Source organism: Penaeus chinensis, chromosome 32 (genome assembly GCF_019202785.1).
Source record: "Penaeus chinensis breed Huanghai No. 1 chromosome 32, ASM1920278v2, whole genome shotgun sequence".
Taxonomy (NCBI): domain Eukaryota; kingdom Metazoa; phylum Arthropoda; class Malacostraca; order Decapoda; family Penaeidae; genus Penaeus; species Penaeus chinensis.
In genome coordinates this window covers 23196104-23206103 of record NC_061850.1, presented here as the reverse complement: position 1 = coordinate 23206103, position 10000 = coordinate 23196104, and the positions used below count along the sequence as shown (strand labels likewise).

Genomic DNA, 10000 nt, shown 5'->3' with positions numbered 1-10000 from the left:
ATATAACATCTCCTGGGTCTGTGCCCACCCAAGTGTGGATACCAAGACTTCTTCTAAAGAGGGATACAGAGGGAGTCTTCACCATTTTACCACAACCAGAGGGTACACAGGAATTCCCTTCTGTATTTTATTTTAACTGGATATTGGTTCATGGACTTTATTCATAATACATCATAAAAGTTCACATTTTTGTACTTCACTTAAGATATAAAGACATTATGATATTGTGTTTGGTAGTGATAATGTTAAGTTAGTATTTCATATCTTTTCCTCTCATTGGAGGACTCAGATTAGTCAAGTTTTTGAAATTTATGAATTTTAACTAGGTATTCATTAATAGAAGATTGATAAGAAGCACTTTGATTTATCTTTTTTATGACGAACTTCAGTATGTTGTGTTGTTGATAGCAGTGACTTTGACTTGGTATTTAATAGCACACTGGTTGAGAAAACTTTAACTTGGCATTAGTTACCTTATTTTTTTGTTTTTGTTTTTCTCAGAGCCCAGTGAAACACAGCAGCTAAGGCAGAGATGTGGAGAGCTGGAAGAGGAAGTGCGGCAGTTGAAGCAGCAGTTGGAGAGGGCAAAGAAGGGAAATTTGTCCTCTTAAAGCCTTGCCACACAACCAAACACTGCCGAGGCTTCCCAATCTGCAGCTCATGCAAGAGCTTCCTGATTCAAGTGATGTGTGCATTTTCATGTAGGGACAGACATTTGATGAAGGTTTCGGGAAATTTTAGGAAAAAGTTTCAGAAACCGAGACCTGAAATATTTTGTGATAATACAACCTCATTATAATGGCCAGTTCTGTTTTAGAAAAGATGTTTTGCTTGTATTTTTTTTTTTTTTTTTTTTATGTTTGTGTTAAGCAGTTTTATTTTATTTTATGTGTTATCATTGTTTACTTTTTTCTTTATATTGAAAGGGACATGGAAGGACGGAGTGAAGACTTGTCATAATTCAGTCAGTGTTTTTTTAGTGTAGAACAAGCAGAAAGGGATCCTCATAAGAGTATAGGAAAGCTTTCATGTGTAAGTGTTTCCAAGGAGTATATTGAAGAATAGAACACTAGCATATTAGATATCGGTGTCTCACTAGTTATGTGTGCACTCAGCAGAGATATACAATTAACTAATAACACTGGGCATTATGAATAAAGTTGAATGCTAGTTTGATTAGGGATGTAATAGAATTTAAAAACAGGTGTGAGATAGGCAGGTCACTGAAAGTGACCAAAAGTTCTAATCCATACCAATATTATGTTAGGGAACCAGATCCATGGTAATATAAACTGATATTATAATGGCTTAATAGATCTTTGAGATCTTATTGCAAAGTAGTGTCATATTAGCATGCCTTATTTGACAGTGTTGGTCATATGTCTAGTCCAAGTACCTGTGAATCCGTCATTTGAGAAATGTACTCATGTAAGTTCTAGGATCAGTATTCTCATGACACAGAAGCATTTTAAAAAATAGCTCTTTGTATTTTTTTATTATTATTATTATTCTGTTAGCTTCATGAATTTGAAACTGAGACAAATCCATCCACAGTGATAGCTAGCCATATGTATTTCTCTCTCTCTCTCTCTCTCTCTCTCTCTCTCTCTCTCTCTCTCTCTCTCTCTCTCTCTCTCTCTCTCTCTCTCTCTCTCTCTCTCTCTCTCTCTCTCTCTCTCTTTCTCTCTCTTTCTCTCTCTCTCTTTCCCTTTTATCTGTCTTCTTTTTTTCTTCTTCTTCTTATTATTTTTTTTCAATCTTGTCCAGTTATGACAGTAGATAGAACTCTGCTTTGGAGTACTTAATCTGGCGATTCTCTAGAACATACATAATTGTGGGAGGTATATATTCTTTCTCAAGGTTTACAGTACCTCAGCAATAGTCGAGATACATTGTCATTATGTGTTCAGTAATGTTGAGGAGAGCACTGCTGATAACATATAGTTTATGAATTGGAGAGAATTTGGTGAGTGTTACTATTTTTACATTAACTATCCCTGTCCACTTGGTACTTCATTATATTTTATTTATAAGTATGTATATATATATATATATATATATATATATATATATATATATATATGGATATATATATATATATATATAATATATATATATATATATATATATTATATATATATATATATTTATATTTGTCAAGGTATTTGATGAAGAGAAAGATAGAAATGGGCTTTTGCAAAAGAGTACAAAATTATCAAATTATTTTAATTGCTTTAAAAACATATGAGACATGCAATAAGACAGGTCATATGACAGGTAATGGTCATAAACTGACCATACATTGAAAACAGTGAAACTTATATGTCAACGCTACCTTTTTTGGTGCTAGTTAAGGGATTGCTTTAAAAAATGAGTATGCTACATTGTTATCATTATGTTCCTAATATTATTTTTATAGTTTTTATTACTTTTGTCGGTGTACGTCATATTTATTATTCATTTCTTGAGAATATTGATGATCATTTTTTTTTTTATGAATAATATTCTTCTTCATTTCTTTTCCTTATTATTAGAATATTGAAAGAAGCATAATATCTGTAATTGCAAGTGCTGGTAACCTACCTTTTTTTTAAGCTGAAAATATCTGAAGAGAACACTTCCATGTCCCTTGTTATGTAGATAAGTATGGTGCTGATACATTTGCATTTCTTTTACGTGGGCAGCAGCTTGACAACATTTAAGTCAAACATTTATAAAGGACTTTGATTGTGTGGATGCTTGAAGTTGTATCTGTGTCTATGCACACACAAGTGCTTGCACATGTGTGTATGTGCACACCCACACATACACAGACATACATACTTAAACACGCACGTAGATGTACCCTGTGCACTCACACAGGCATACATGTAGATGTAAATATCCTCAATGCACAGGTACACCCGTGCATATACACATGACCACACACACAAACACACTTTGAGTATGGTACTTGTGTCTTTCAGAATTTAAGCATGTATTTTAAGTGTAAAGTCATCTCCAGAACTTCAAATGATATGCTTCAGAAACAGGTGTCATCACCCCCAGCTGTTGTAGCATTTATAACTTATATGTTTGATTGTGTATCTGGTTGTAGAGGTGAGTTTATGTCCAAGGAAACAAACCAGTGTTTCAGAGTGCGATGACTAAAGGATCTCATAATGCACCTAGTTCTTTGTATAAGGTTGTCTTATGTGCAATAGACACCAGAAGGTTGAAAAGAGGCAATCATATCACATGTGCACACAGCCATCACTATTTTTCAAGTTCAGGGTTTCAGTGTTGAAGTACCTTCCAGAAACCATTACAGAAAAAAGGTATAAAGGAACAGTAAACATATCACAAAAGAAAGAAGCACAGTATTGCAAAAATGTTAATGATTACTTCATTGGATTTCTTCAGTGGTGTGTGTGCCTCGAGTTCAAAGAGCAGTCTGCTCATTACAAATATCACAAATGGGCAGTTTGTTTCAGTGAATTCATTTGTATGATATTTTTAAAGATGACATGTTTTGAAATTCTGTGTTGAAATACAGTGGACTATTTTGGAAATTAAAAAATTGTTGAAGATGGTCAAAGCAATGACGCTGTATTATATAGAGAGTCAAGGACTGATTCCTTATTAACATTGAGCATTTAGTTTCCTTCTTTAATATTTAGTTTTACAGGTGAACATCAGTTTGTATACAATAGACTTTGCCTGTTTGTGAATTAATTTCAGTGTGAGTGCATTTCAGCATGTGCATGTAAGTACCATACACTGTATATACAGAGCAATGCAAAACCTGACATTTTCTGTCCATCATTCAAAATTTTTCACTCTTTGTTTCTCCCAGTTATATTCTACATCCTGCATTATACACTTACACCCTATGTTCTACACTTTCCATATATTGCAGCAGTTATGTAGCCTGTTGGACTCAAATCGATGTTCATTGCTTCCCAAAGGTGTGTAAAAACTGCCTCAAATCAGGTCCTCATAAGGAATCACAAGGATGAAGTGGATGTATACACATTTTATGCCATTTATCCCATATGCTTTAATGTCTTGCCTATCTGGGAAAGCAACTGCTATAGTGTGGAAATGTCTCACATCTTGACTCTCCACTGGATTTGGAGTTGCAAGTTCTCTCTTTAATTTTGCAAGTTTTTTCCCTTCATTGTTTAGTATTTTCAAGTTGGAATTTTTGAAGAGATTTTGTAGTCACAATGCCCAGAGTCTGGTTCAGTACATACATATTTCTTCTTTGTTTATCCATCACTCCTTACACTCTGTCTCTCTCTCTTTCACTGTCTCTCTCTCTCTTTCACTCTCTCTCTCTCTCTCTCTCTCTCTCTCTCTCTCTCTCTCTCTCTCTCTCTCTCTCTCTCTCTCTCTCTCTCTCTCTCTCTCTCTCTCTCTCTCTCTCTCTCTCTCTCTCTCTCTCTCTGTGTCTGTCTCTTTCTCTGTCTTTTCCTTTTTAACCAAAGAAATGGAAACTTTCACACCATTTTGTTACTATGTATTTACATGACAATATTTTTAAGTGTAAGCTAATTAGTTTATATTATTGCTTTATTAGTGTTAATGCCTCTTTTGATTATCATAATTAGAAACATTTTTATGATTTGCTTCTTTAGCTTGCTTAGTAGATTGATAGCTAAATAAAAAACAATTTAAGGTGTTCCAATCAGTTCAGTTTTAATGTAGGGAAATAAAAGTCTTTTCAGCTATTTAACCCATTCAGTGCAGAACTTATCTGAATATATATATATATATATATATATATATATATATTTGTTTATTTTTCTTTTTTTTTTTTTCTTTTCTTTTTCTTTTTCAACCTCTAACTGTTACAGATAGGGGTTCCTAGTGTCAGTTAAGATTAGTGTTGTTTTAGAATGTAAATATTAGTATCCATATTGCTCATTATCAGTCAGTTTTTGGTTGCCAAAAGGTAGACCAGGTTTGTGGTTCTGTCTTGAATTATTATCCCCAAGAAGTTGAACAGATTTGTGCAATAATTGTTTTATGCTCACTAATTGTCATCTCAATATATATATCTTTTTTTTTTTTGGTTCCCTCATGATATGAAATACAGCATAGAAATATGTTGTCAAGTATTTCAATGTCCAAAACTATGTATATACTTCATGATTATGAGATTTATCTTTTAGAGTGAAGACATATATATTTTTTATATAATACATAAATCATCTGTATTGTTTGATATACCAAGACTTTGCACAGAAAGGGTTAAAAGTTATTTTCTTCTTAAGCTAGGAAGAGGTTCTATTTCATTCATAAATGTTCATTGTTCCTGAAAGTATGTTCTCAGAATAAAAGGTCACTTGGTAGCATGATTCAAACACAGCAGCACTTGCATGTACTCATACAGATGCAGGCAAACTCACTCACATGAGTACATTTCACACTAACCTTCCTCACTTACTGTCACAGTTACACAGATATGCCCTTTGCAATTATGGTCATGTAAAGTCACAGTTATTCGTACACAAACACTCAGGCACCAGGATATGCACAAACACATGGACACACACATAGGCATGTACACACACACACATACACTTACACACACACACACAAGCACACACACACACTTTCTTTTGTGCCATGGAGTAAGTTATGGCAGTTCCTAGACTGGGAGTGAAGGCCATACTTGTAGGCCTAATAATTTACAGAACATTTATAGAATACCTTCTATCAAATTTCCTTTGGAACCTTTGCTTGTTCATTTTTTAAGGTTATTGGTATGTGCCATATATTTGCTAAATCTTTTGAGCCTTTTTTAATTTTTTTTTTAGATTTTTTTTTTTTTTTTTCTTTCTCTTTCCTTGCATATGTTTTTCTTTTTTTTCTTCACTTGTTTACCTTTTGTCCTTTCAGTCTTTCGGGCTGTATGTTGTATGGTGGCTTTTGATATTGTCTTAGCTTGCTTTTTTTTTTTCCCCTTTTTTCTTCTTTTGTTTTTTGCTTATTAGAAATACTGTTTAGGAATGTAGTGATATCTAAGTATGGGTTCTGTGTTCATGATTTTGTGTGTGTCTGTCTGTCTGTCTGTCTGTGTGTGTGTCTCTTTCCCCATTTTCCTTCTTTTTCTGTTTATTCCTTCCTGTTCTTAGAAGATATATTCTGATGCCAAATTTTACATCGTAATGTAATGAAGCAGTGACATACTTTCTTTTATTGCTACTTCAAAAAACAAGTACCAGAGGTGTAATAGCAACTTTTTTTTTTCTTCCTTTCTTTTTTTCCTTCTTCTTTCTCTTTTTTATGTGAAAAGCAGCAGAACAGATGTTCATTTCTTTTTCTCTTATAACTATAATGTATATCACATGGCATTCAGGTGAACTGTAACTGTTTTGCAAAAAGCCAAATATCTTTGAAATAGTTTAAATTGCAATCCCTATTTTTTTATGTATGTAAATATAAGGATACATTGTATAGGTTTCCTTTATAGGTTCTCGGTATGATGTCAAAAATGTTTATCTGAATTATTTTCCTAAAGAAGTGCTAATTCATCAACTGTAATGATATTATGAAAAAAAAAAAGTTCTTATCTAGTCATTTGATCTTCTCTTTCTGTTCATATGTATCTTTATTCATCTATAATCGGCATTCACTTTGATATATATGTTATGCCAGATCACCTTCCAGTCTGCTGATTGAGTTTTACGTTTCACTGAACATACAAGTTTTATTGCAGAACCATGAGGGAGATACATTGTGAACATTGTGTAACAGTGAAATAAATTAGGGATTTCAGTTGGTAAAAAAACTAATTTGCACTTTGTATTGAAACTTTGTTTATAACCACACAATGAATGTATAAAAGCTGAGTAAAGAAACACAAGAATCTTTAAGGGAAATTGGTGCAATTTTCTTGTGTGTAACATTTTTGTCTATGTAGTTTGTAGAATTTCACTGTGTAATTTTGAATTTAATTTGAAACATCAGGCTGTTCACAAAAATAAATGAAAAAGATTGGTATGACAGTTAATTAATGGAGACCATAGATGTGCTTATTTACATGAGTTGGAAAAATTATAAATCCAACAAACGAACTTAGAGTTGGAAAAAGATTAGATTCTTTCTTGTATGAATGTTGTGAATAGTACATTCTGAGTGATAATCAATACAGGCAGTTGTTTGTACCTTACAGTATAAGGGGTAGAGATTTACTCACTTTTGTCTTCAGGTGTAAAAGCTCTATTTTTAAGTTGATGAAGAAATTGCCATCAGTAGTGTTGCTGTGGAAAAGGAGGGTCATGATAATGTATAAAATTATCCTATTTTTGTGTTTGCTGGCATTCTATTTAGCATTTGTGTAACTCTTGTAATCTGCATTATATTCTACATTTTTATTTTTTTTATCATATATATAGTTATATATTTTTGTTTTGGTGGGCATTACTGATTATCTGGTGCATATCGTGCCTCAGGTCTTTGTGTTGTCCAGTAAGGTTAAAATACCATGAATTGTAAAAAGTGATAAATATTTTTAGATTAGGTTGAGTAGATAGTTCAATAAAAATTTATTTGCTGAATGTTGTTATAAAAAACCCCAATGCTATACTCTGTTTGGGTAGTTGGGGAGTGAGTGAGACAAACATCCCATGGGATTTAAGAAAAACGTAAGCATAATATTTGAGTTGTTACTGAAGCTGTAACTACTGATGGTTTTAATCAGTGTGCTCTGGACAGTTTTTTCTCTCCTCTGTGTCTGCTCATATTGTTATCTATACCTACCATGTTCCTGTATGCTAGTTCATGTTGTAGCTTATCATGGTGCAGTAAGGCAATACATATGATGATTGAGGACGTCAAGGTATTTTGAGTTTTCAGATAGATCATATGTTTTTGCTTCTATTTTAAAAAATGTGATACTTGAATTACTCTACTGTTCTCGTGGTGTGCCATGTTACAAGTATGATTTCTTTATATTATGTGTATGTCACGTCAAAAGCTTGAGCATCATGGCCATATTCAATACTATATTAGATATTTGTGATGAAAGTTACATTGTAATGATATGTGCAGTGTTGTTGCTTTAGGACTTCACTCTGATTAGTTTGTAGTTATCTAGCCAATGAACTATTTTTTGCTATGCATAGGGTATTCCAAATATAGTCTGTAATGGTTGAATATTTCAATATTTGTGAAGAGAAAATGTGCAGAGTATAATGTAATTTATAAAATGTACAATAGTTGTTTTTCCCCTGTGTAAAAGATTGTTGACTGGAGCCTCAGCCACATCCTAACGTAACCTAGTTCGAGTTGGAGGTCTACAGCCTGACACGTTGGAAGTGTCCTTTTCGAACCTATCCAAATCCAAGGAAAAAGGAAAGGTCAACAGATCTCCAAATAAAGAGAAAGAGAGGGGAGCAGGCACTGTGAATGAGATTTTACCAATCAAGTTGTTTTGATGTGACTCTGTGTTGCTACACTTAGAATTGTTTATTAGATGCATTTTACTCCCATGCGAATAACAAACTTTTGACCTCTGTGATTTGTCATGTTGATGAAATGATGGGGAGTTGAATCCAGGTTGTAATGAAAGGTTGAATGGAAATTAGCTAATATGTTTCCCAACTATTGTTTACATTTTTTAGTTACCAAACTTGTTTTGATTTTCAATATTGTTGATTGCATAATTATCATACATCATTACCATTGTTGAGACTGATTGAACGTTCTGTGTTGTAATAAATATATTTACAGCCTTATATTATTCACCTGATTGTGTAAAAAAAACATAGATTACAAAACTTGTTGGTTTGGTTTGGTTTTCAAAGTGATTTGACATAGAAACTGTAACGAGTGGTTTTGTATATATGTCTCTGCCAAAGAAATTTTCAAAGATGCAGATGTGATTCATATATTTTGGGTTTAAATTTTGATTCCATGATTTTGCAAAGATCATCTGGATATAAAGTTAGATTATTAGATTTTAAAAAACTGTGGGGTAAATTTCTTTCTAAATATCCAGTCAATAGTTTAATTGTTTTTGCAAATAATATGTATAGTGTATAGTTAATAAACCTTATCACAATCATTTTGCAGTTTACTTTCTTTTTTTCCCTGTCTTTTGATTGCCAAGTTGATTTTTGATTGCAGATGTGAATGTATGTGTCCTTGCATTCATGTGTGCATATGAGAATAAATGCATCTCAGACAAAATATTTATTCATATATTGAAAATTTTCTGCCACGTCAACATTTAAAGTCATTAGCGCCATATTCAAAATATAGTGATAGGTGGGGCTTGGGGTCAAAGCCCTAAGGTAAGGAAGTGCTATATGACTTCAAAGGTCATATGGCACTATGGAAAAGTAGAGTAGCTAAAAAGTTAATGATTAGGGTAAAGTTACAGGTTGAATATACTAGAGGTTAGTATGGGAGTGAAAAGTGTAGAGAGGGGGAGCTGATGAGGGAGTAGGGAGCATTATGATAAAATGAATTAACGATTAGGATAAGTGGACAGAACAAGGGGATGAAGAAAAGGAAAAGGAAAGAGAAGAAAAGATCATGCAAAATTAGTTGAGGGGAGGGCTGAGGACCCCCCATGACAACAACGAGCAAGGGAGGGGGGAGGGGGTAGACTAAACATATTACTAATGGTATACACACTCATGCGGGGCTTTATGGGAGAATTCTGTTTTATAAGAACCTAAATGTTACAGGAGTAAGCTGATTTCCACAAGTTAACTGTCACAAGAATGGCCATGATTAACTCGTCCCTTTTGCAAGCTGCTGTTCTCAAAATAGCCAATTCACATTACCTGAAATATGAGCTGTAAAGTCTAATGCATTAATAGTATCTATCACATGAAGTTTTTTAAAGATCTTAATGTGCTTTGTGCAATATCCCAATTGATTATTATCCTTTCATGAATAGGACCTATTAGGTACACCGTTTTGCAATATCTGATGTTCTCTTAAACAATAAGTGATAATTTTGTTCCTTGTTCATGTTGTTCACAGGGTGTGAATATACCAT

At 33.2% G+C, this 10000-nt stretch overlaps 1 protein-coding gene across 1 annotated transcript in view; it reads left to right on the top strand.

Moving 5' to 3' along the window:
• LOC125042776 (UHRF1-binding protein 1-like) overlaps window positions 1-1655 on the top strand; it is a 44674-nt gene extending 43019 nt beyond the window's left edge. The window contains 2 exon segments of the mRNA XM_047638661.1: window positions 1-102; window positions 502-1655. The exon segment at window positions 1-102 is cut by the window's left edge and continues 52 nt beyond it. Of these exon segments, the coding sequence (XP_047494617.1) occupies window positions 1-102; window positions 502-611 (212 nt within the window). The 3' untranslated portion in view covers window positions 612-1655.
• Window positions 1656-10000: the final 8345 nt, after the last annotated feature.